Source organism: Pezoporus flaviventris, unplaced genomic scaffold (assembly GCF_033815535.1).
Source record: "Pezoporus flaviventris isolate CSIRO_AGI_PZ_B2104156 unplaced genomic scaffold, CSIRO_AGI_Pfla_v1 ptg000213l, whole genome shotgun sequence".
Lineage (NCBI taxonomy): Eukaryota > Metazoa > Chordata > Aves > Psittaciformes > Psittacidae > Pezoporus > Pezoporus flaviventris.
The window spans coordinates 12171967-12199289 of NW_026892761.1; the positions used below are offsets into that span (position 1 = coordinate 12171967).

The window sequence follows — 27323 nt, forward strand, 5'->3', positions numbered from 1 at the left end:
GTACCTCCAGAACACTGTTCTTAGCTAAATCCACCTGGTATGGTGGTAGAGAGAGAGCAATGAAGATGGCTATTAAAGTATATTAAAGTCAATAGAAGATTTCCACTGATTCAAAGGGGCCTGCACTGGATCACCAGGGAGGGTATACTTTTGTCTTTTCCTGCCTTTACATGTATTAAATGAATGCCACATGTGAACTGTGTTATGACAATATTGCAGCTGTTTAAGGACTCCCCTATTGCAGGCCAGGATTTCATCTGAAAGGATTTCCTGGATAGAAATACATGTGCGTTTGCCACGCAGCAATTGTATTTTTCCATTTCACTGCAGGAATGCCTAAAGCCTCCCTTTTCTTCTGGGAGAGGTGGGAGAGGGACTTAGTGATGTGTTGGCCATCTGCCTATCATCTGAGAGGTTTGCCAGTAAAACAGTTGTATTGCCTCAAAGTAATCTGCAGGCACCACAGATTTAAGAAGGGCATTTGGAGGGTGAGGGATTGCTCTTAGAATCATAGTATCACAGAACAGTTTCGGTTGGAAAGGAACTTCAGCTCATCCAGTTCCAACCCCTGCCACGGGCAGGGACTCCTCACAGTAGACTGTGTTGCCCAAGGCTCTGTCCAACCTGCCCTTGAGCACTGCCAGGGATGGGGCAGCCACAGCTTCTCTGGGCACCCTGTGCCAGCGCCTCAGCACCCTCACAATAAAGAACTTCTTCCTTATATCTAACCTGAACTTCCCCTGTTTCAGTTCAAACCCAGAGTTCTTCTATGTGCTGAGATCCCTTTGTGGAGAAGGCTGTCCAGAAGGGCAACAGTTCACAGCTCAGCAGTAGACAGAAGAAAATGTGAAGTGCTCATGCATTTGTTAGGAGAGTCCCTTTGTAATTATTTTGGTTTTCTGGGTGTGAACAAAAGCAGAATTAGTCTATTTGGGGTGTTTATGGAGTCTCTTTGGCCACAGAATGGTCGAATTCAACTTGAAATGCTTTGATGAAAAATGTTATGCTTTAATAATTTTTTGAATTGGCCTTGGATGTCATTTACTGCCTACACCCATACAGTGGGTGACCTGAAGACTGCAATATCTCACACATAGTGTGTCCCACAGTATGCCAAGAAGCATGTTTGCTGTAGGACTAACATGATATTATTTTTGCACTGTAAAAGAGAGCTCCCACAGAGTCAGCTTTGGGCATGGCATGAGCAAGTTCTTCCTTGGCTCCTCAGTTTGGTTATTCAAATTTCCTATAATTCAGCTCATCATGAGATTAGCACTATCTTTGCATCTCAGAGGGACTTTATTGAATCTCTCATCACCCTCAGTCAGAGCAGCATCACAATACTGTTGACTCATCTATAGAACTTGGACAGAATTGTGCTACCTTCCATAAAATCTTTCCTTTTGTGAGAAGATCCCAGAATCTGACATGGGCAGTGTTTGCTTTCCTTCTGGGGTCACCCAGTTTCAGTAATTAGTGTGGAAAACTAAGAGGTGTTTAGAACTAGTTTGGCATAGTCATTAACATCTTAATTCTACCATATGTTTTATCCATCAGGATAAACTTAGATTTTATGGTCATTGCATGTGACAATAAGCAATCAAGTCAGGACTTTGGATGGGAAAATACAGTATCTGTTTTAAATTCACAAAAGATAGGCCAATAGTTGGAAAAGCTAATAGGGATTTATGTGTGCTAAATTCTACTAGGCTATAATTAGGGTGAAAACTCCATTATTCTCTAGGAAAAAATGACTCTGTCACAGAGCATTACTGGGTCTGTCTCTAAGCTTGAATTCCAATTAGTTTTCAGCGGAGACATTTTGGTATGTGACAACTGAAAATTAAACACTTCATCTTTGTTATGTTTCTGTTTTATTATCTGTGTGCTGATGACATTTCAAATAGGTCCCTTAGGGGACTCTCACACTTACAAGTGACTCCTCATATAAATATTTGTTCAAGCTAAATATAGGAAGAAAATATTAGGTGTACATGTTTTACTGATTTCTGTGTCCTATCAATACAACATGATCTTTACCCAGGAAAGTGAAATCACTAAGGCTAATAACAATTTCAGAGTACTTGGTTATATATATTCTTTGGTGCAATAGGTGAATGTCAAAGAAAGCATGACCTCTTTCTAATAAATTCTAGTTACAAAAAAAGGCTTATTAAGAAGTCAAATTTGTGGAAATGCACTATGCATAAATGCTATACTGAAAGGTATGTTCATATGTGTTAAAACCCACATCCCTTATTCTCATATGAAAGGGTCTTTCTTTTTCCTTCATTGCATACAAGCACCACGCTGTACTTTGTTGGTTCAGCTTCTGCATCTCTAGCTCTTTGTTGTGGCTCTTGGCACTTTCCATTTCTTTAGCTGACAGCAGCAAGCTGTGACTAACATCTTCATAGATGATCTGGATGATGGGATGGAGTGTACCTTCAGCAAGTCTGCATGCAACACAACTTGAAGGAGCGGCTGATATGCTGCCATACAGAGGGACCTTGACAGCCTGGAGAAATGGTCTGACAGGAGCCTCATGCAGTTCAACAAGGAGAAGGGCAAAGTTCTGCATCAGGGGAGGAACAACCCCATCCAGGAGTATCTGTTTGGGCCACCGAGCTGCAAAGTGGCTTTGCAGAAAAGGGCCTGGGTGTTCTGGTGAGCACCAAGGTGAACATGAGCCATCAGTGTGTCCTTGCAGCAAAGAAAGCAAATGGTATCCTGGGCTGTATTAGGCTCTGTTGCTGGCAGGTCAAGGTGATCCTTCCCCTCTGCTCAGCACTGGTAAGGCCACACTTGGAGTACAGTGTCCAGGTTGCCCAGGGAGGTTGTGGAGCTCCCTCCTTGGTGATATTCAAAAGCCATATGGATGTGGTCCTGGGCAACCAGCTCTAGGTCGCCCTGCTTTTATGACAAGGTCATCTTTCTAGCTGATCAAGTGAAGCCAGTAAATGTGGTGGGTTTGGATTTTAGCAGACCTTTTTATACTGTCACAGTATCCTTCTGGATAGAACGTCCAGCATGCAGCTAGACAAGTCCATAATGTGTTGGGTGACAGATTGCCTTACAGGTCCCACTCAGAGTTATAGTAAATGGAGTCCCATCAGGCTGGCAGCCACTCACCTATAGGGTTCCCTAAGGCTCAATTTTAGGGCCAGTGTTCTTTAATTTTTCTATAAATGATCTGGGCACAGGAACTGACTGTGTATTAAGTAAGTTTGCTCATTTTACTAAACTAGGAGGAGCTGTGGACTCCCAAGAGGGTATAGAGAGGCCTCACAGACAGATCTGGTGAGGCTAGAGAGCTGGGCAACCACTGACTGTATGACATTTAATGAGAGCAAGTGCCTGATTCTGTACCTGGGACAGGGCAGCCCTGGTTATACATGCACACTGGTGGATAAGAGGCTGGAAAGCAGCCCCGTGGAAAGAGCTCTGGCAATTCAGGTTGATCACAAATTGAGTACAAGTCAGCAGTATGCTCTGGCAGGCCCAAAGGGACAATTGTGTCCTGAGGTGCATCAAGCACAGCAAGCTGGTAAGGGCAGTGATTGTTCCTCTCTCCACTGCAGTGGTGTGGGCCCCACCTCGAGTCCTGTGTGCAGTTCTGGGCACCTCAATACATGGAAGACCTCAGACTATTAGAGTGTGTCCAGAGGAGGGTGACCAAGGTGATGAAAGGTATTGAAGGCAAGGCTTAAGAGGAGCAGCTGAGGTCACTTGACTTGGAGAAAGAAAGCTGTGGGGTGCCCTTTCTCACAGGAAGGAGATGCTGATCTTCTCTCTCTGGTGACCAGTGATAGGCAATGGCATGAAGCTATGTCAGGGGAAGTTCTGGTTGGACGTTAGGGAAAGGTTCTTCACTGGGAGGGTGGTCAGTCCCTGGAACAGGCAGTGGTCACAGCACCAAGCTGTCAGAGTTCAAGAAGCATCTGCACAACGCTTTTTGTCATTATGGTTTAGTTTTAGCTAATCCCATGAGGAGCAGGGACTTGGACTCACTGATCCTTATGGGTCCCTTCTAACTTGAAATAGTCTGTGAAGAAGTATTTCTGTCAAGATCTGACTTCTGTTCTGAGCTTTGGACTGATTATTAGAAGAAAAAAGAGTTCATATGGCTTGAGCCCCTTCAGAGTGTCATCTCCGTCATCTTTGCCTGCCTGGAAGATTTCTGTAGCCCTCGGCTGTGCTTAGAAATAAATTAGTAAAGAAATGGCCTCTCAATTAGACCTGCCCAGAGCATTAGAAAATTCCTATGGATACAACTGGGGAAGTCATGAGGCACAGATGCGTTCGGGGTTCAAATGTACTGGTATATTGTACACCTTGGAGATACTGGTTAATGGTAGAACGAGTAAAACCCTGGAGGTGGAGGTACTGATGCTCAGCTGAAGGTGACTAAAAAATTGTGTTATTGTTTTGGGTCTGTCTTTTCAGGAAGAACAACCTATATAAATTCTCATCCTGCTTTTTGTTGAATGCCTGAAAAGGGAATTAACCCTGAAACCTGAACTTTCACCACGCTGTTGTCTGTGCTGGGAACTGGTGCCATGCTGTCCTTGTGGTAGCCTTAACCCAATGGAAAATAACCCAACATTATCCATGTAATTTTAAGAAGGGCAAATGCAAGCTGCCAGCTTCAAAGCTCTCTACTTTGCTTGCTACACACATGGGGCAATTTGAAATCTACATGTGAGAAGCTAACTGAAAGACAGAGGCCCTGTTGTGCTCCCAGTCTGGCTCTAGCACCTTGGGTTTAACATTAGACATTTGCAGATTGTCTGGAAAATTCGGCATTTGCAAAAAGCACAGTAGTTACAGCACGAGTTCAAGTGTGGTTTGCAGGTTTTGAAGTCTGGCACGCAGTCAGCAGCTGGTGTGGGCCTTGGTTTCAGAGATGTCTTTGGTCCAGCTTTTTTCTAGATGAAAAGACATGAAAATTCATAGAAATGTAAAATGAGTATGGGTCAGAACAAAGCATAGGGGCAAAGTGAACCATGGGAGCTCCTGGCTTGAGATGAGTAGGCAGTTGGTAGCAGTGAGACCTGTATTAATAGCGATATAGAAATATGGTGGGACAGGATCATGGGAAACAGTGTCTAGAGCAAGATGTTTCCCTGTTTTAAGCAATTAGAAACATGACTGGATAGAGCACTGGAAAATGATCTGTAGGGAAGAATGTGGCAGCAGTGAAGAAAGGGACATGGGAGTATGCAAAGACAATGACATCAGTAGAACAAAGTAAGGAATTATCCTTGGATCCCCAAAGGCTTCAAATAAGAGAGTGAAACCTCCCAGCCAATCTATGGAGCTGGAACCCACACTGAGGCTGGGAGAGAGGGGAGGTGACTTGGCAGTGCTCTACCTCTCCTGGTTCGTTTCTCAAGCTGCCTTTGGAGCTCGGTAATCTTTTGTGCATCAGATTTGTGCATGGGAATCCTTAACTGCACACTCAGGTAAGTGAGCTGGAAAAGATCTCTCAGCCTACCCTAGGAGTGCTGCTTTTCTGTCTGTGATTTGGAAAGGTGGAAAGCTTTGGGTTGATCAGCATGTGCCTGGGACCTGAGAGACACTCCAGAGCTCTCCAGTTGCAGGCACCCGATGTACTTTTTCAGCCTGGTAGTTTCTCAGGAGTTTCAATTTTAAGGTAAAATGTTCTGAGGTCTCCAAATGCCATAGGAGCTTTTAAGCTAAAATACTTTTGACAGTGTTTGATGACAAAAATGCCCTGCTTGAGCTGAAGGTGGCACTAAATGATGTCGTGAGGCCCCTTTCAACCTGCCTCATCCTGGGAGGTTTGGAAGTGTTTCAAAGGTTAACCACATGAGATAGCAATTAAAATGGAAAAGAAGCAGCTCTAAAAGCTTCTGGTTGCAGCAGTGACTGGTTTGGCTATAAATGGCTATCATAACGTATTAATAATAATGTAAAAATGCTATTTTCTACTTTTCTACACAATCGTTAAAACAGAGGAGTCCAGTCCCTGTAATACTTCACATTCCTATAGGCAACATCACATGAAGGAAATCTATCAATTCGAATCTATTGATGTGATAAAATTACTAGTTAACATTCAACCGAATTCCACCTTCTTTCTATGCCTGTACTTTAAGTTTTTGGCACCTGCAGATAGTGAGCTTGTGCCCTTGAGCAGCAGACGCCTGAATGATTTTACAAACACTTAAACCAGCTCAAGGTTAAAGAACCTTTTGTGTAAGAGAGGACTGTAAAAAATGAAAGCAAAATCAAACCCAACAAGACTCCTCAAGCCCAGACAATAACCTCTGATTAATCCACATAGTTTCCTTTCTACCACTAGTGTTTTGCATCTCTTTTGACAGTATTAAGAGCTTCAAACTGTATGCAAATTATTTAAATTGGGGAATGGCCATAAGAACCTTGCAAATGAATGCATTGAGGAGGAGTATGGAAGCGATAAACCATTCTAATTCAACAATGTTTTCTGAACAGCCACCTACCTTGGAAGATTTCCTGATCTCTGCCTCTTTCCTGCTGACTTTCTGGGATCTTTTAGTTAAATCTTCAAAGAGAACAGCACAACATAACATTAAATCAATTTTACAGCATGTTATTTGAGACACTTAATACTATTTTTGTGCAAGAGAAAGCAGATAACTTGCATTTCCACCTCATCACTGCATGTTTTGCAGTGGGGACATTCATCTCTAGGAGCCATCCTCACTCAGACATCATGTGTCTGAACTCAAACCGCTGCTCATGTGAAGCAGAAAGGCATTCATGATGTCTGTGTTTTAGGAGGGCTTCTTTACACCCTGCTTGGTCAGATGCAAACCAAGAAAATCATTTCAGAAGTGTAATTCTGTGTAAAAGATGAGGGCACTTCAGTCACCTGAACAAAATCAGGAAAACCCTTCAGAATTACACGCTTTTTCTGTTAAAAGGTGGTGTTACCTGAGTAATTTTGGCAGGAATTAACAAGCGTATGCTGGTTTGCACAAGCGAAAAGCTGCCTTGTTGATTTGGCATGAACTCTTCATCTGTATGATGCCACTTTTTGTTCTTCAGTTCTTTGTTCCTTTTTTCCCCTTCCAAAACATCAAAGGTGTTTCATTAATGTGCCTGTAACTTTTCAGGTCTGTGAATGTAGAGGTGAATCTTGGATCTGATAAATTGTGTGTGTGTGTGTGTTCAGACTGTGCCTGATGTAACTTTTTATTCTTTAGATCAAATAACTAACAGCATTTACTGCAGTTGTTTCTATTATCACATCAGCACCAGTGCTATTTATCACTGTATATAAACTCCATGACTGAGACTTGTCTGGACGTCTAACACAGGACGAATTCCTACCTCACTAATCTGTTGCACTGCTTTTGATACCTTCGTTCTAAGTGTGTGAGGTCTGCAATAAGCACTCCCTGTATGTCAGGATGATTAGGATGAAAACCTTACATGCACCCGCTCATAAACACTGGCTCCTTGTCTATTCCAGTACTTGCTATAAGGTAGTTTTGAATATTTAAGAATTGTCAAAATTTACAGAATTGCAGAATAAAGAATGCACATTTTGGTCTGGTTTGGGGGGTTTCATTTATTGTGCTTGCATCACTGTAGTTAAGGTTATACATCTCTAACAGAGGGAGGAAAAACTATACTTCAAGCATGTAGAGTTATTATAACTTAATAAGAGCACATCTTAAAAAGGCATTGCACTAACCAGCATTAGTGCTTTAGATCCATTTCCAGCTGACAGATTGTTGGCTTTGTTATGCTGCCCCTTAAAACTTTCTGGTGTTAACCAAAGTGCTTGTGAGCCATTTGATTCTGCATTATCTTTCTATGGTACAATCGTACAGGATTTTCTGGATTGCTTTGCCTATAAAACTGCTTTGATAACATTCAGTTAACTGGTTTATGATGTCATTAAGCAGAGATGTAAACATTGGTGAGATATAAATGCACTTTAATTACTCCAAGGAATTCGGTAAAGAAGAAAATGATGCTCAGTGGGCAGATGAGAGGGAAGTGGAGAGATGCTTTTTTTGACAGGTGAATGACGTGATTGTCTTTTCTATAGTTCCTCTGGGTTGGGTAAAAACCTGCTTTTCCCAACTGGCCTCTAATCTCACATTCCTTATACTCTGCCTGCTGTGTTTTCAACAGCTGCCCGGCTGGCCAGCTCCTTACAGATCCCATCTGTGACATCAGGGGAAGATGTAATACAGGGTTGTGAAAATATTGCCAACACACACCTCTGACTGCTGTTGATAGAGCTGTGGTTTGAAGTGCTATGAAAGTGTGGTTTAGTTAGACAACTGCATGTTTGACGAGTTGATGTTGATGCAAAACCCGTGCTTGCCTTTCAAGTTGTGATTCAGCTCCAGCCATGTGTTCTATTGAATTTGAGCCAGACACATCATCTTTTGATACCATGAGCGCTGTGATTGATTGACAGGTGTGTAAACAGCTGATTGAAAGTGAGTTTTGCTACTCAAATATGGCTACAGCAAGATTTAAAACCTGAGATGTAACATCAGTCTCTGTTTTGTGTGGCCAACCGGAAGGAACAGTGCTTGGTATAAGATGTCACTGAGATAGGAACCTCTACCCAAAATGTTTAAATCAAGCTGACAAGAAGTTTTTTCTGTTAGCTTATACAGAAATCAGTTATGTCTATCATAAAATAAATTATAACTGATGAATTATAAAGAAATTGACAGTATGAGGAAGGGAGAGGATGCTGTGGTGATTTAAGCACTCTCTTAATATTTGCTTTAAATTAATTGTTTCTGTGGTGGTGAGAGCAGCTTGTCAGCCTTTTGCTGTGGAACTTCCATTACAATAAATATTACCACATATGGCTCCATCCTTCCTCCTGAGTGTTGCAGGGGTTTTGCTGTGGCTGTAGGCAGAGGGAGCAGCGGCAGAGCTGGAGGAGCCACCTCTGCCCCTGCCCTTCCCACTTCTGCCTGGCTGCTTTTTCCAGCTGTTTTCCCCTGTTTGCATTAGTTTCTCCAATTTTGACTCATTTCCATCCCCTGCAGGATTGCAACCAAGGCAGTCTCTCTCCATCTAGCAACTCTTCTCATTCATTTCAGCACTGTGAAGTGCACAGCTGCATTTCTTCATCCAGCCGCTGTGTAATGCAGAGAGCCCAGCAAATGTGCATTCATTTGCCTCCAGTTATGCCTCACAATTCTGGAACAGGTTGCTCACACTGGCACAGGTTGCCCAAGGAAGTTGTGAATGCTCCATCCCTGGTAGTGCCCAAGGCCAGGTTGTACAGAGCCTTGGGTGACATGGTCTGGTGTGTGGTGTCCCTGCCCATGGCAGGGGGGATGGAACTGGATGATCTTAAGGTCCTTTCCAACCCAACCCATTCTGTGGTTCTATGATTCTGTACAAGGATTGAGTCAGGGGATGCTATTCCCAGCTCACTTCAGTGAAAATGATAGGATCTGCTGCCATCCTCCTGCTCTCAGCAGGGCTAGAAGGTCCCTTGGTCTCGGAACCTGAACCCCAAAACAGTGTCAGCCCGTGTCCTTTCTCCTGCACCTTCTTTCTCCACCCACTTTCAAATGCCCTTCAAATGCCATGTGTTAATGAATTCTTTTGATTAATTTATAATTAATCAAGTCATAATTCAATTATTTTAGTTAATAAATGATAGAGGCAATGTGGCTACACATTACACACCCAGAAATAGCATGTGCCATTTCAGCTCCAAAATAAATTATTTCAAAAGTTAGGTCAGACTTCTTTGAATGAGGAAAAAAGAGGAATGATGTGTCTCAGTTTTCTCACTTTGTGATTTTTCCACTCTTCTTTGGGTGTGGATAGTGGAGGGTCAGGCTGGCCTCTCATCTTTGAACAAGTGGGCTGCAGAAAGGCCTTGGGATACCTTTGGAAATGCCTTGTGCCTCAAGAAAGTGAGTGCAGTCCTGGCCAATGGAGTTACCATGGGTTTGCATCCGTGTTTTCTGTTTTGGAATAATAAGCCAAGGCAAGCAGGCTATGTAAGAGGTGAGTCTTACGCCACGATCTATTCTTTTGAATTATTCTTGTTTTCAGTGTCAAATGTTCATCCCATTTGTATGCATGTAGGAGAAGGATGAGTGTTTAAGGACAGGCACATTTTTGTGAGAAGGTAGAAATCAGCTGATGTGAATGTATTTTATCTCTCAGAATTTAACTGGAATAAAAAGTTATTGGAAGTGTCAGAGTAAAGGCTGTTAGGATCACAAGGACCATGAAATGGTGCGGCCCGAGAAGCCTCTCAGCACAGGCTTTAATAAACATGCAGCTAAATGACCTGGAGTTAACTCAGGACTGAGAGGCTCAGATGTCATTGGAAATGCACGTGTGGGGTAACAGATTCTCCTTAAAGAAACATTGTCCTGAGGAAGAGTACAGAGGAAATACAGGAAACAAGGTAAGAAACCAACCTTCTTTAAGCAGAAGTCCCAAAAGCCTATAGGAAGGATAAAAGAAGCCTTTTTTTTTGAATTATCGAAGTATTGATACCATATGAATGATGTTCTGCAATTGATTATCCACAAATACCTGTTTCTTGAAAGAAGTGGGCTTAAACTACACGGAAATATTTAGAGCAGACCCTAGGAAGAAATGTTGTGAAGAAGATAGTTAAGGATTGCCCTAATACGGTTCTTCCCTAACAGGCCAGATGGTCACCTGCCAGCAAGGACAGGGACGTAGCTGGTCCTATCGTAGATAAATAGAAGACCTCTGGCTCTCTCTTGCAGCGCTGTTTCCTTCCCCTGGTTAAAGATCACTTGTCCCACAGGCAAATTGCGGTTATAGGAGACCTGCTGATGTGTCTGCCACAAGAGCAGACTCTAAAAACCCCAAGTTGTGTTAACTTTTTCTATTTGCACTAAACTGTCAAAGAAAGATTAATGCCCTTATTAACAGAAAAAGAACACACAAGACTTGCAGCCCGGGGTGATGCGGCTGCATTGCCGTTGCAGTTGTGCGTGCTGCCAAGGCAGCTGTATGAAACCACAACGCTTGCAGTAAGCTGTCAATCCCAGTTGTCAACTGTGTTTTCTGCAAATCTTGTTGCTTTGGCAGTGAATGGCAGATTTCACTCACCTGTTATGGAGATGGGTGGGAGATCTGAGAAATTCATTTTGTTGTTTCTCGACAGGCTGCATTCTGTCTTCTCTTCAATTACCATGTGATGATCGGCAGCTCTGAACAAACTGTAGCAGATCAATAGGCTTAGGAAGAGGTTCTTCCTTTCCATCACAGGGAGGAAAAATTCCATTGTCATGAAAACCAAAGTTGGTCAAAACCTGCATGTAAGAGAGACACAAGGAGAGGAATCTCAATGAAGGTGTTCCACCATGTTGTGCAGGTTTAGCAACCTGCTCTTAACAATTCTTTTGTTTCCATCACTTTGCCTCTAATACCACAATAGCTAACTTTGCTGTGATGTAGTGCAAAGATGCTATCTCAAATATACCTCCCTTAGGTGCTTTTTCCTTTTTTTCCAAGGATTCTTTTCCCTAAATGTCTGTTTTCCCAAAAGCTCGGAGTTGTTTGCATGGAGTTTCATGCTGGTTTTTATTGTATGAACCAGGGGAGAGGAACTTCTGCCAGTTTTGACCAGCTCAATCACATAAATCAGATTGTTTCCAGAAAATCTTTTTTACAAAACCCAGAAAATTAACAATTTAAAACCCCCACATCTCCATTTAGAATTAAGTAATTAAGAAATAGCTTGTTCTATTATACCCTGAGGTGGCTGCTCTGATCCCATAGTAAATCATAGCCATAACTCAAGCAAATTACGAAAGACCCAGTGCTGTAAAGCCTCATGGGCCTTAAGGTTTAGTATGTACTTAATAAATTTTAAGATGTAACGAAGTCTGTGGGATTTGAACATAATTATGGAGAGACCTGAGCTTTGCAGGATGTGGCTATAGCAGAAGAAAGCCACTGGCCCTGGCCAACCTGTGCGTGACACAGCGTAGGCATACAGGGTACCCAGAATGTATCACCCTGGTCTCCTTTTCCTGTGGATTCCTCATGCTGTTGAAGTTTGAAGTTGACTTTTATTTCCATGTGTATTAGTTTTGTGCTGAGTCAGAGTCATGGGAATCTTCCCCCAGAGGCACTGCCAGCCTCCAGATTGATGGGTAACTTTTCATAGAATCCCAGACTGGTTTGAATTGGAAGGGACCTTAAAGCTCCTCCAGCTTCAACCCCTGCCATGGGCAGGGACACCTTCCACTAGAGCAGCTTGCTCCAAGCCCTGTCCAACCTGCCCTTGAACACTGCCAGGGATGGGGCAGCCACAGCTTCTCTGGGCACCCTGGGCCAGCGCCTCAGCACCCTCACAGGGAAGAGCTTCTGCCTAAGAGCTCGTCTCAGTCTCCCCTCTGGCAGGTTAAAGCCATTCCCCTTGGCCTGTCCCTACAGGCCCTTGTCCAAAGCCCCTCTCCAGCTTTCCTGCAGCCCCTTTAGGCACTGGAGCTGCTCTAAGGTCTCCCCTTCAGGAGCCTTCTCTTCTCCAGGCTGCCCCAGCCCAGCTCTCTCAGCCTGGCTCCAGAGCAGAGCTGCTCCAGCCCTCGCAGCATCTCCATGGCCTCCTCTGGCCTCTCTCCAACAGCTCCAGGTCCCTCTTGTGCTGCTGCCCCAGAGCTGGATCAGGACTGCAGGGGGGTCTCCCCGGAGCACAGCAAAGGGGCAGGATCCCCTCCCTGAGCTGCTGCTCATGCTCTGGGGGTCCAGCCCAGCACATGGCGTGGTTCTGGGCTTGTAAACCAAATCTATGCTGCATTTGCTTTTACAGCCTTCACTGACCCACTCTTCCTTGTGAGATGTCAAATATTAGTCCTCTAACCCCAAGTGCTTGGGCTCATTTCTCAAACAGTCTGTTCTATAGGCCATGCTCATGTAACACATCACTGCTGGGTACATCAGTGCTGCTTTCATTGCTGGTTACAGCTGTGCCATGAGGAAATCCACTCAGATGTATTAGGACTCTATTAGGATTTGCAGGGACACATGTGCTGTATCCTTTGTCATTTAGACATCCGCGTGAGCCGCAACAAAAATAACTGTATCTTAGTTTGGAGTTTTACCCCAAAGGAGGAGGGATTAACTCCTGAAGGTCTGAGTGCTGCTGTGTCTGTATTTCAAATGATACCCAGCTGGTGTAGCTCAAAGCTGGTATAAAGTTGAAACCCAAACTGTCCCATAGTTGTGCCTGTGGTTTGCCATCTCCTTTTTGTTATAGGAGCTGGGAGTATTCTTTAATTTGATCACAAATCGCCTACTGGATGAGAAAGTACATCTCGTTTAGGAGAAAAAAATCCTATAAACGAAAGGAGCATGAGAATTTGTTGGGATGATTAAATTGTGGTTGTTTTCCCCCCAGCTATGGCCCATCTGTTTTCATTTTCACATGGTCTGGTCTTGTAAACTCTTATACAGATGTTCAGCCTTTGCCTGTGATAGCTGCCTGTGTCTAATGGGAAGTGTGTGAAAATATTTGCTAGGTCAGGACCCCTAACCTGGTTTTATTTTGTTTTGTGTGTGTTAAGAAGAGATATTTTTTTTTATTGTTTTTCACTTGCCTTTCACATAAGATGCCCAGACCTGACTGATGCTTTCTAGAGACTGTTCTAGCACATAGTTTTATATGTAGATAACCGCTTAGGTCTTAACCATACTCTTTCTGGTCATAATTAGAACTTCTATTTATGTAACTAATTGTACCAACCTGAATATCACTGCTGATGTTCATGTTCCAGGTATAGGCTTAAAATTAAAAAAACAAAAGAGCTGAATAATGGGCTTGTGTGCCCAAAAGCCTGTCTGTGCTTTCCAGGTGTGTAGCTGGTCAAATAAAATACATCATTACTTAAAAAATATTAGCTTGCTTAACATTAATGCATGCTTATTTTCACAGGATGGAGGCATACAGGGAAGGAAGGAATGTTCTATGATGAAGGCGTATGGCAGGTACAAACCCCCGGCCAAAGGCCTCCAAAGCTTCCCCCCACAGGGAGAGGAAGTTGGGTCCTGAGCTAACACGGGGTACCTCACCATTGGATTCAGGCAGGGTGCAAATGGAGCCCCTTGAGCAGCCATTTGGAGTCGCTCCTCCTTGGAGCAGTGGGTCTGTTGTTGGGGACTGTCCCCTTGGGTCGGGACACCATCCAAGGGAACCCCTGGAGGCTGAGAGCCCTCCCTTGTTAGGTGAATGTGCACTTTGGATCACTGGCCATAAACTTCAAGAATTAGCAAAGTAGAGATGAATCCATGTGACATCCCGGATCTGTAGGTGATGTCAGTGGAGCTTTAACTGAGTTTGGCCTCAATTTATCCTTCTATAACAGGGTGCTGAGGCGCTGGCACAGGGTGCCCAGAGAAGCTGTGGCTGCCCCATCCCTGGCAGTGTTCAAGGGCAGGTTGGACACAGGGGCTTGGAGCAAGCTGCTCTAGTGGAAGGTGTCCCTGCCTGTGGCAGGGGTTGGAGCTGGATAAGGTTTAAGGTCCCTTCCAACTCAAACCAGTCTGGGATTCTATGCTACAGATCATCAGAGATTGTAGTACCCTTTTCTATGCCATTTCCTTCGTGCTTTGGCTTATTATATTTAATCTGTAAATAAGGTACTTTAATACTTAGCCCCATTGATAGCTCCCGCAAGCATTTTTCTCTGAATGTAATTCTGGAAAATGACAGAGGATGTGAAAGAGCTTTTGTCCCTTTTTAAACTATTTTTTGTGATGTCATATTTAAAGTCTCCACGTAGAAATTTTGTTTCCCCAGAATCACATTGTACATTCAACACTTTTGAGCGGAACTGTATTTCCTCTCATAGCTGATTTCACTCTATTTGGAGATATATTCTCACACAACAACAGAGTGAACAGTTTGAGACAATCATACATGAAATCTGCCATAAACACTGGCAGGGGACAAGTTTTCTTAGGAGGTCTGAAAAATTAGGACCAACTCATAAATAAATCAGCATCATTACAAATAGCTGAAAACAGCTGCTTAGAAAAGTAAAATGTTAAATTATGTGAACAAAGAAGTATAAAATACTGAAAATTGTGTTAAACTACTCAGTAAGTCGCTGACAAATCTTCACTTATGCTGCACTGCTGTGCTCCCGTTTTGAAATAGAGAGGATAGAAAAAGAAGGAAGGCAAGGAAAAAAAGCAAGAACTAGTGGCTGCCTTGAAAGATGTTGAGATTTTAAGGTGGTGAGAGACTAAAGAAAGTTAGGAAGTTAAATGTGGAGGCTAATAGGATGACTGAGTGATTAGTTGTGAGTGATTATTCCATGGTCACTGAGAACTGGGCTATCCAGTCTCAGTAGCAATCCTATCTCAGTCATCAGGTTTCAGCAAAGAAATGGTGAGAAAAAGGGAAATGGCATAGAATCATAGAATAGTTAGGGTTGGAAAGGACCTTAAGATCATCTAGTTCCAACCCCCTTGCCATGGACAGGGACACCTCACACTAAACCATGCCACCCAAGGCTCTGTCCAACCTGGCCTTGAACACCGCCAGTGATGGAGCAGGGATGGGATCTCTGCCGCTGAGAAATGCTCAGTTAACTTCTATCTTGACAACTGTTGAGGGAAGCTATCAGGAAACTAAAGGTCTCATCGTTCCTCAACTAGTGTTAAACATAAAAGGTTACTTAGTCTACCACTTCAGCAGAGAAATCTCCATGTGTAATTCAAGGACTTACTGAAATTTGTAAAGTAAAGAAAAAAACCACCAACTGTCAGCAGTGATGAAAAGAAACTGCGAGAGTATTATATATGTGGGAAGGCAAGTTGTCTGCCATTCTGAAGGAGCATGATTACTTGTGATTTTGACAGAAGAAAATCACTTCTAGGTTGCTTTTTGCTTCAGACGGGTTTCACACACATCCTTAAGACTTTTCGCACATTACAAGGCTAAGTATCCACAAAGACCACCAGAAGAGTCAGAGATCAGCTCTGGTTCACAGCTCTCTAGTGAGTAATGATAACCTCAGGCTTGATGGCCCTTTAGCAATGGGGTTGCTATTGCTGACACTGGGTAGCTTTTATCCCCACAATCAGCACATGTTCACCTCTTTGTAGGTCCAAGACTAGGTAGACCTCTGTTATTCAATAGTAAAGACCTTCTAGATGTCCCTTTCCACATAGAAATTAAATTTCTTTGGAATTTGCAGCCTGAATTAATTCATTTCCACTATAAAAGAATGGGCTTTGGGGCAACATTATCCTGCAGTACCGAATTATCTGCTCTTCCTTTCTTGATCAGCTGTTGGAGAAAACCTCCTTGCAGATAACTTTCTTGGCTACTGCCAACCCTACTTGCATCAGCATATCTCTGCAGGGTTTGTTTTTCATTAGTTCAAACCACTTGCATTTATAATTACCACAGTATTTAAGTTCTGGAAGCCATAAGAGCAAGGTGAATTCCACTTACTTATGAATTTTTACATTGAATCAGGAATACAGATTTATGTTTATGTGGATCCCTCGTAGAGAACTACTAGAAGTCATTGCACAAATGCATTTTACATAAACAATAACAGCCATTGCAGTTGTTCTGAACATAATCACATATTTACAAGAGTCAATGTTTCTTGCTCCTTTTTTTTTAACTTTTTTTTTTTAAATTTACTTTTTCCCAGTCTCTGTTTTATGTTAATCCAGGGCCAGGGGAAATATCACTATTTGCTTGTCCAATTCGTGTGCGTTTTTCTGGGCATCTTCCAGTCTAACCTAACATAGTCCCTCTTAAAAAAACTGCCTCTGATTGTGGAAAACAGGTTCTATACTTTAAGAATCTGTTCCAGTCTGATAACTTGTTCATTATTTCATGTTCTACCTTTGCATTTTGGTTTGCTAAAAGAGAAAGCAAAGCATGCAGCTGTGGTGCTTAGGTCTAAATATATCCTCAGTTTGGTTAAGAAATGATCCATGTGTTCTCCATGAAGATAGACATGTCTGTAGCTGAAGAGAAACCTTTTTCAGACTTCAAGGAGATTTAGGTCCAAGTCTTTTTTCATTCAAGGGCAACAGTTGAGACTATTCTAATAGTTGTCCTCTAATACCCCTGCTTAGTGCTATTAGCTAGCTTTCTGCTCTAGCCTATGTATTTTCCCTTTTGCTTTCCAGAAATCTCCCTGGAGCCTGCACTGCAGGACAAGGGCAGTGGTTCCATGCCTTTGGCTCAGGGATTTCATCAATCTGCTCAAGCTTCTGCCAGACAAGCACGTGTTCCGGCTGCCTGTGCGAGACCCTTGCATGGGGTGATGGCAGGAACCAAGTTCCTCCTTGCTGTGACCAGGTCATCTAAAAACTCAGCTTTCCCTTTCCACAAAACCGATTTAAATCCTTACTCACCTGTATAAAACGGTGCAATCTTAACTTGTTTTTAAACAAAATATGGCATGAATTTCTAGGATTAAAGTTTTCATGGGATGCCAGTGTGTTGCATCCAGATCTCTGCTTCTTTTCTCCTTTAAGATGAAAACAAAGTTATAAAATACTATTGACCAAAGTAAAATAGCAAGTGGCATTGAAGGTCTTCTCTCAGTTCATTCTGATTCTTTTTGTTCTTTCTTCCAGACTCCTATCTCTGGTCTTCTACGTAATCATTTTTTTTTAATTCCCAAGTATTCCTAGCGCAAGGGACACTGTCTTTTCCCTAGTTTTTCCATACTGAAATCAGAGAGAGTTTACTTATATGAATTCTTGTGCAGAGATGTGTAGTGTTTGTTGTTGTATGTTAAGCTTCTGTGCAAGTTTAAATCTAACATTTTTTCAAAGTTATTGAACTCAGTTTGCCCTTCTTGCTCCCCGACACCTTTCATTTCTATTTTGTGGTTCTACTTCTGTTTTCTTTAATTTTCAGTGATCCCCTGTGCCTGGTTGCTTTTGACACAGAGCTTCCTTTAGGCAAATTTCTCTTTCCTTTCTTTTTCCTTTTCACTCTGTTGTTTACCTACCTTGTCCTTATCATGTCCAGCTGGACAACCTTGAGGAATGAAGCAGTGGAACTGTATGAGATGCGACAGTGCAGAGTCCAAGTTCAAACACTTCAGCTTGAGAGCAAATATTTCTGAAGTTAATGGCTTCTGGATTTCAAATGGTAGAAGGGGAAGATCTGGCTGTATTGATCATAGCGTGACTGAGGGGGACAGCATGATGCAGCTGTGAAAAAAAACACATCCAGTTCTAGGGTATATCAGGAAAGGTATTTGTAACAGAAATACAAAAGCATTTAACTTTGTATGCAGACACTGGTCTTAATTTAGAGCATAGCATCCAATGTTGGTCATCCATCTGGAGCAAAAATGCATTTAAATTAGAATGAATGCCAGCAAAGAATAATGAAATGATTAAAAGATGTCATTACCTGAGATCTAGCAGTGTCTCCAATGCTACTGTCCTATACACCCAATCTTTTATACTGCACCTAACATAACTTAACATGGAAAGTGGTGCAGACCTCCATTCCCCCATACATGTTGATGAAAATATGAGAATGTTTTATTTACACTTTGATAAGCATAAAAATAATTAGAAAAAAGGGATGTTGTTCTATGCCTAGAAACAGTGCTTTATGGATCAAATTCATTGCTTGCTCTCCCCTTTTCTATTGGTTATTCAGAGCCATCCCTAGCTGCTCAGGTACTGGCTTCTTTGTTCAGGATGGACAGGGCAACAAGCAGAGGTTTGAATTACAGGAGAAAAGGTTGAAAAAGACATAAGGAAAACCTTTCCAAGGCTCTGGATAGAGCAGCACTGGAATAGCTTACCTGGGGATAATTATGCAGTCTCCAAAGTCAGAGGTACTTAGGAATGAATTAGATGTGTTTGTCCGTCAGTCTGCTATGCACTTCTCGTATTCAAAATTAACACAGATTAAAAAAAACCAACAAACAAACCAAACCACAAAAACCCAAACAAAACTACACCCTCTTAAAAACTATAGAGTGTGATGGTGCACATAAAACAAAGGCTTCGATAATGGTCTCAGTTTTCCTGCGGATGTTAGAGTAGATACCACATAGAATCATAGAATAGCTAGGGTTGGAAAGGACCTCAAGATCATCAAGTTCCAACCCCCTGCCATGGGCAGGGACACCTCACGCTAAACCAGCCTTCTCTTCTCCAAGCTGAACAGCCCCAACTTCCTCACATAGAGTTTTTGAAACTAAAAATAGACTGCAGTAATAGAAATACTAATGCCCAAAAAAGTAACTCTGAATGATGGGGACTGCCGTTCTACCCAAGTGGAAAAGGCCCAGGGAATCAATAAGTTTTATGCCTACTTGTAGCGATCAGTATGAATGGTGTGGTTCTTGGAAATCATTTCCTGAATGCTCCCTGTAACAGAGCTGTTGTGCTTGCTACTGCATGATTACGATGGAGTTAGAAGTGACTATTGAACTCATGGTTTAGAGGAGTTCTTAAGTAGCCAGACACCCCCATGGTAGGACTGGATAAAGAATGTGCTGCTAAATATCTAGGAGTGAGCAAAGTTGTAAGGAAGCTACAGGCTTACAAAAGCAAATAAGACCGTTGTGATCATACAATCTGACTTCTTCTATGACAGGCTATAGGCCCTACCTGGATTTCACTGCTTAATTCTTAATTAAACCAAGTGAGAAAGTGCCAGGTCATTTATTACTCTAAATTTATCTTATTTCAATTTCCAGGAACTGAATTGTTCCAAACCTTTCTCTTCACTGTGGAAAATGTTTTTGTTTTCTTGATTTTTCCCCTCCTGAGAAGTGCTTAGATGAACCGGTTGCTTCCTAACAGTCTCCTATCTCAGGTGAACATGTTGAGCCCATACAATTACTAATTATAAAATACTTTTGTCCCAGTTCTCCAGTTATCCACATGGTTCTTCCGTTCAATTGTCTAAGTTTTCATTAGAAGCAGAGGTAGAGTTCCTTTAGTGACCTTGCTGATGACATATAATCTCCCTAATCAACTCTAGTCATTTTTAATCCCATTCTCTATTTTCTACTCCATTTTTTTCCTGGGATCTGAGTCAAGTCAATGCATATGAATGAATTTTAGTGTAAGGTGCCCCTGCCCATGGCAGGGGGGTTGGAACTAGATGATGTTGAGGTCCTTTCCAACCCTAACTAGTCTATGATTCTACGATTCTATACATAATGGCCTTACTGTCCATGTAGTCATTTAAGTTACTGGCAATTATCCAGCTATTCTATGTCTTATTGAAAATCAACTTCCCACCCAGCTTCACCAGCATGACAGTTAGCACTGACTTCGTTACCCAGCCTTCCTTCAAAGAAGCAACTGATTTCACCAGTATGGGATGAAACCCATCCTGGTGAAACTGGGAGTGGGGGGGTGGGATGCAGGGGTGGGTGGACAGACAGACTGATTGATCAATCAATCAATCAGTCCACAGGCTGCAGAAGGAATCCTGGATTCCTGCCTAAGGACTACAGTGGGAAGTAGTGCTCAGCTGTCTATGTGCTGAATGTTCATCAGCCAGCATGTTCAATGCTTTGTGGCAAGTTATTTTAGACCGGTTGAGTTAAAACAGCTTCATTACCTGTCTTCTGATTGACTGGTGGAACGTAAAGTGATTTTAATATCTGGTTTTGCCCCAACAGTGAATGGATTTTTGTGGGGTTTTTTTTAGACTTTTGCCTTTTCTGTGGTGTTATTTTTGGTTTAAGTTCAAGTCATATGCTACCATGTAATAGATGCATTATTAGGGGGGCTTCTCTTCAGTGCACTCTACAGGGCCTGCTTAGAATTTAATCTGCCTCTCAGAGATTATCAGTTTGCTTCCTGTTTTTAAATAATTCTAGTGTTCTGGTTTATTTTTACTAACATCAGCCTCATAATAGTTTATTCAGGTTGTTTGAGGCTCAGGGACAGGACTCTCTGATTGTTTCAAAATGTACTCCTGCCTTTGTACTGGGATTTAAGGCACTTTATAAAGCGTTCTTTAAGTGTTCTGGTATGTTTCTCATTTTTTGAATGTTTAAGTCTTTTTCTACCTCATCTGGGAAAAATATAAGTTATAATTCTTTCCAGGTCTATGGAACTGCCTCTAGGAGAACAGACATGTTCTCCAAAGATGGGAAACTGGCAAAGTGTCTATCTTTGAGGACTATAGGAAAGAGGAAGCTCTGAAACTGTTGTTGTTCCATGTTCACTTTTCAGAGAAAGAACTATATAAAATATTTCACCTCTTATTATGTTGTAAGAGCTTACATATTGTTTTGATTAAAGGACATTACTTCTTAGACATATCCATCTTCTCTTTTTCTCTACATGACTAGATATAGGCTTTACAGTCATGGATATGGGAGATTTCCTATTTGTATTCACTATAAACCCTGTATTGTCTTAGTTTTTGTTCTATTTGAATGTATAATTCAGGAACAATTTGGCTTTTATGTTACAATCATCTAAGAGGTGAAGTTTGGGTTTTTTTTTGTTTAATAGGATATGAGTTATGAGATATTTGATCTGTGACTGGTGGAGGCTGATGGTGGATTAGCTTCAGCAACAACAATAATCCTTCTGGTGATGATGGCAATGTGATAAATAAGAGCAATGGTTGATTTGTATCTGATGGTAAGACCAAAATTAAATCTCTCTCTGGCTTTTCCTGATGATTAATTTTAAGCCACTTGCTTGAAAGTCAGAGGACAGAGAGTTTCCCCAGTGAAGGTAATGGAACAGGAAGAAGTACTGAGTTCCATATGATACCTATTTGCAGTGGATGGAAAGCAAAATGAGTAATAGGCGATGTAGCATTAGTTGGTAGTGGTTCCTACTGTGCAGTACATGCATAGAAGACAGGCTACAGCTATAGTGGTAAGACTTGCTGATCAGTTCAGGATGTTATATCTGAGAGACTGTTGGGGCCCTGAGTGCACCAACAGCCTCTTCCCCACTCTTGGCCATTTGGCTGCCTGTGCTTGAGGCCGGCTTTGATATGGTGTAGCTGTAACAGGGAAGGACTGGGAGATGCCTCCTCAGGAGTTCCCTGCTTCCCTTGGATGCCACGGAGAAGGCAAGAATTACTCCTTAGCTGATGGCAGAAGGATCTGCAAAAGGGAAAATTGAAGGGGCCACGACATAAGGGCTAAATTTAAGGAAGGATGATAAACATATTTTATTTGTTTTCCATGTGTAATGGAGCTTCTAAATATCCTGCTCTTCTGCTTGCCTATATCCTTGAACTCATAAACTAAGGGGTTCAGATCAAGTTAATCTTTTTCTGGCAACAAGCATAATTTCTGCCTGAAGGTACAACTTGCATATTGGTGACACATGTTGGCTTGCCACAGCTGAAAAAGTAATGAAGGGGGGAGGAGGGACTGTTCTGTTATGGTACCTGATGGTTATGGAGGGAAAAGGTGGTTTCTGGATATTCTTTCCACATACGAGCAAGCTTGTGTTATCCTGATTGTGGCAATGGCAAATAATAACAGTTGGAGTCATTAAAGTTTGCAGCTACTTAATGCAAATTAAATTGTGGCACTTACGTGTCCTTTTTTGAAATGAAGAAATAGAAAATAAGTTCAATTGCATTGCTCTTGTCTGTGTGACAGAATAATGTGACATTGGTGTAGCATATGGAAGAAAGACATTGGAACAGTCATGGGTAACTACACAAGATCAATGAGAGATCTGGACTAGATCTACAAAGTGCTGAGTGGCACAGCTTTCTTCATAGAAGAAGGGAAATCCACGTGTGGCCCATAAGTGGGAAGTAAGTTTGAAGACAAATGCCTGGAAGATACGTGTTAATTGATAAACTACCCATAGGAAAACAACAGCTCAACTAAAAGTAAAAAAAAATATAGACAAACATCCGAGTTAAAAAGTAATTTCAGGATGGGAAATACTCTTCTGGGAAGCAGTGACTTCAAAGGGTTTGGGGGTTGTGGTGGAAATGATCTCACAGTGTAACACTCCTGTCAAAAGTGCTTATGCAGTTCTGAAATGAGAAAATTGGACCAACTTCAATAGGAGAGAGAATAAATATTTGAGATTGGTATAGCTAGCTACCTCTCGAAGGTACTCCAAGAACACCAATAATTGAGTGGAAAGTATGGATAAACTGCAAAAATTATCAAAGGAATAGAGAAGCATGTCTAAAAAGAGCTCTCAAAGCTCGATCACTTTAATACCAAAGAGAAACTGTAGCGTATCTCAGTTCCTGAACATACTTGACGTGGTTGGAGCAAGGATGGGGTGACGAAAGAGTTTTCAAGCAAGACGACAACGTATAATGACATGAAGTCACCAGAAGTAGAAGCCAGGTCTAAAAAGCTTCTAAGATCTAAACTATTTAGGCTCACTAATAAGTATGCTTTAGAACATCTATCCAAAGGCTGATAGGAGTTTTCTATTATAGAAACTTAAAATAGAAATATTTTTTCTTCTTCTTTTTAAGCTAAGAAAAAAATTTAAGCAGAATTGCTGGAAATTACATCATTGTCCATGTCATGTGCTAACAAATGATTGAACTTTCAGTTTTATTTATGAATTTACAGGTCTCTGAATATGTCAAGAGTGTGGATGTTCACTTCAAAGAGATTGCTTTAGGGTTGTGGCACTATAGTTTTCCTGCCAACTTAACCTACCTCTCTGCTTATTTATTTCAAAGCATGTTGCTACTTTTTTCTTTAATCCTGAGATTTCTGAAACCTCTTTAGCTCAAGGAAAATAAATTGTATTTACCTTGTGTCAGGCTTTGAGCCAGACCTACTGACGCAACCCATTCAAAAGTTTGAGAAAGCGTACACTGAAACAACAAACTTTGAAAGTCGCCAAGACATGACAGAGCAGAGCATCTCTCACTGGCAGAGCATGAGACTGAGGAAGTCCTTGGTCGGAGCAAGCATTACTTAGCAGCAACTAAAAACATCAGCGTTATCAGCGTTGTTCCCAGGCTGAAAGTAAAAAACACAGCACTGCAGCAGCTACTAAGAAAGAGAAAACTGACTGCTACTGCTGAACCCAGGACAGTAATAAGTTTTTTTAGAATCTGCATGCTTTGGGCTCAGAAAGGTGTTTTTATGGTTTCTTTCTAACTTACGTTTTTAATCCATCACAGGAGTGAACTGGATCTGCTCCCCGCAGAGCTTCATTTAACTTCAGCATATGTTACAACTGGTGGTTCGCTGTGGGCCGTTGCAGATAGTTCCCCACAGTGGAATAGGGCACCTTTCTAATTTTTCTTTTAAGCAAATATATTCCCACCACCGAAAAACATGGGTCTCATTAGCAGCTGCAGCTTTCACAGAGGTCTCTGTAAAAGCATACCTGCCACCATCAGCAGCTGCATACTGGACTTGCAGCTGCTCTGAGCACACTCCTTATTTCAGGGTTGCTTTACACTGGCACAGGCAATACCTCAGTTATAGACCTTTGAAAAGTGTCAAATCCACTTAAAAACATACTCTGCAGGAAGAACAGAAACAGGCTTCTATGTGTCACTAAGTTTAGGCATTTTTGACAGGGATACTTTTATTGACAGGATGAAAACTTAATATTTTGCTAAATGGTTTAAATTATCATGTTGAACAGATTTGAAATGTTTAGTTAAATGCTATTATTAACACAGTGTCTTCCTAAGTATTTGTATGTGAGAATTCATGTCAGATTTTTTTTCATGGTATGAGCATAAAAATGCAGAGAACCAAATGAAAAAGGTGCAGTGAGAGCACTCATCAGTGCTTCCTTCTACTGCCTTATAACTCCAACACACTTATTTCTAATTGAATGAAATTTTAATTACCCGATCAAAGAAGAGTGAAGAGAAATAGAGTGATTTGAAAAACAAATTTCACAAGCAAACACGATTGAATAATTCAGGGCAGTTTTCCATTAAATTTGCCCCCCCCTTTTTTTTTTTTAAGAAATGTTGTTAAAACTTTGAAAACAAAGGTTATGCAATATTTCTTCTATGTAAATATTTATACCACATGGTCATGCACACTTAGTTTAACATGATGTTAACTAGCCTAGTAAAGGATTTTAGTGGGTCTTTACTCCGCAAAATACTGGGGGCTAATTCCTATGTGTAGCTCTATTTATGAGTCAGTTCATATGTAACAGATTAAAGGGAAAACTAAAGATAAGAGCCTATATCGAAGCTGGCAAAATGCCTTTTCAGTTTTCAGTGAATTGACCTTTTTCCCTGGTTACCTTTCCTATCTGTGATCACCTGTATATTTTCACATTTAGAATGCTCATGAAAGCTTTCTGAGCCAGTTCAATGGATTAAAAATACTGATTCTGTAAACTGGCAGATAAAGAAGTGCAAGGTCGATATTTAGAAAGCCAAGCGGAGACATGTTCTTTTCAAAAAGCCAACAAAACCAACAAACAAAATCCCCCCAAACCAACAAACAACCAAGATCAAACCGCAGAATCTCCCTGCCTGAAATCTAACAACCTCAGAAGACCTTTTTGAGAGAGGCTGTGACTAAAACTGCCCAGAATGTAGAGCAGGGAGACTTCAAACTATCCAACTATGAAGGGCGGGGGATGACTTTGCAGTCAAATAACACCTCTAAAGAGCCCTTACTGTTGCAATCAGAAGTGTTTCTGATATTAAGAAGATGGTCCACGCACTATGAAACAAACAGCAAAGCAACAAAGGCACTTTTAAACACAATTTTTACCGCATAGCTGAATGTCAAAAGAAAAAAAAAAAAAAGAGAGCTGAATAATATATGAGGAGAAAAGAAGTAGGGAAAAATGTAGGGAAAAAAACCCCACAACAGTAAGAAATGCACTCCTTTAGGAAAATAACAAACGCAATAAAATTAACAATCGTTCATTTTCTAGTTACTGCAGTGACTATGCAATCGATAGAAATGCAGTAGAAATACGTGTTGGAAGAGAAATGCGGTATTGCCAATGGCCATCATAAATAATCCTTCATATTTTGTTAATTATTAAAAGCAACTGTTGCTTGCTACACTTGCACAGACTTATGGAATATCATGAATACTAACGGAGGATTAGACACTTGGATATGTCCAATTCTGTAGTGCAGAATTAGATTTTTGTGACATGCTATAAAGAGAACTTAAAGGCAAATTAGAAAAAGAATTACAGTCTGAAGCTTGAAGAGAAATATTATCAGTCCCAAAACAAGTAAAATCCAAACCCTTAAAATCTTCAGGAGTTATAAAAGCTTTAAGAAAATAATGATTTTGTTTCAACATTATATAGTAATTATTTACCTCACTTGGATGGGGTAAAAAATAATTCAGCTAACCAATTGAAGCAATGTAAAAATACAGCTTAGGAAATGTACTTTGTTAACATTAAAATCACACAATAAAAGAACATATGGAGGTAATATAACATTTAAAATCATTTCAGAAAAAAGCTTTGACAGAAGAAGACTAAACTAAAAGGCAAAATTTACAACAAAATCCTGAAAAGCCAGAAACATCAAATAGAATCAAAATAATCAAAAGCATGGGCAATACTGAAAAAAAAGAAGTATTTGAAGTTGAACAGAAAATTGGAGTGAGTAAATTCAGGAGAGCATAAAGCTAAAATACCGAAGTTAAGAGAGTCTTAAAACTTTACTGTTTCTCAGACTAGTGTGGGATATTTGCAGGAGTAATTTGAGCGTAATGAAGTTAAATATCTCCAGTGCCTTGTAGCAGTAAAACACAATCTTAAAGTCCAAGCAACAAAGTGGAAGTTAAATGCCCTGTAGAAGAGTTTAAATGTTTTGGTCCTACCGAAACAGTAAGTTGTTGTCCTATTCATCAGGCCCTAACGAAAATCTATGCAGCTGGTCTCCCTTGTTCTGCTGATCTGTAGAGAATATAGGCAAAGCTTTTGGAGTAGTCCCATTTGAGTGCTGAGCAGCCTGCTTTTAAATATCACCTCCTCCCGAAAGCAATGCAGAAGCAATTACTAAATTTTAGCTGACTAAATTATAGCCAAGATGGACAGTCCATGCGTTTCTACTTGAATTTCTGCTCTTTCTCAGTGCCTTTTTTTTTCCCCCTCTTTTACTCTTGCTCTGAAAAAAAAAAAAAAATCTTTTGGAAAGTTGACCTCCAGCCCCTCCTTTTTCTCCCCATTTGAGAACCACAGAACAGTCTTGATCCAACAGTCTTCAGGCAGAGGCATTTTCAACTGATGGCAGCTCATTTTTTCCTGTCACTCAGGTGGAAAAAGGGGCATAATAAGGAAAAAGTGAGAAGGCCTGCAGATAAAATCTGCTGTGCTCTTTAGTACTTGTTCAGGGCTCATAACTGCAAGTTTCCTTCTCTGACAGTCTTGCTCTCTAGAAA

At 41.3% G+C, this 27323-nt stretch overlaps 1 protein-coding gene across 2 annotated transcripts; it reads right to left on the reverse strand.

Moving 5' to 3' along the window:
• Window positions 1-3968: 3968 nt before the first annotated feature.
• ASIP (agouti signaling protein) lies at window positions 3969-26998 on the reverse strand. 2 transcript variants are annotated; one of them, XM_061441400.1, is made up of 4 exons: window positions 26763-26998; window positions 11104-11306; window positions 6489-6550; window positions 3969-4928 (listed from the first exon to the last, which is right to left on the reverse strand). In XM_061441400.1, the coding sequence occupies exons 2-4, from the start codon at window positions 11282-11284 to the stop codon at window positions 4752-4754; spliced, it is 420 nt and encodes a 139-aa protein (XP_061297384.1). In that variant the 5' UTR covers window positions 11285-11306; window positions 26763-26998; the 3' UTR covers window positions 3969-4751. The 2 variants fall into 2 exon arrangements, with proteins under 2 accessions (XP_061297384.1, XP_061297385.1); XM_061441401.1 differs by lacking the exon at window positions 26763-26998 and having other exon boundaries at window positions 11104-11392.
• Window positions 26999-27323: the final 325 nt, after the last annotated feature.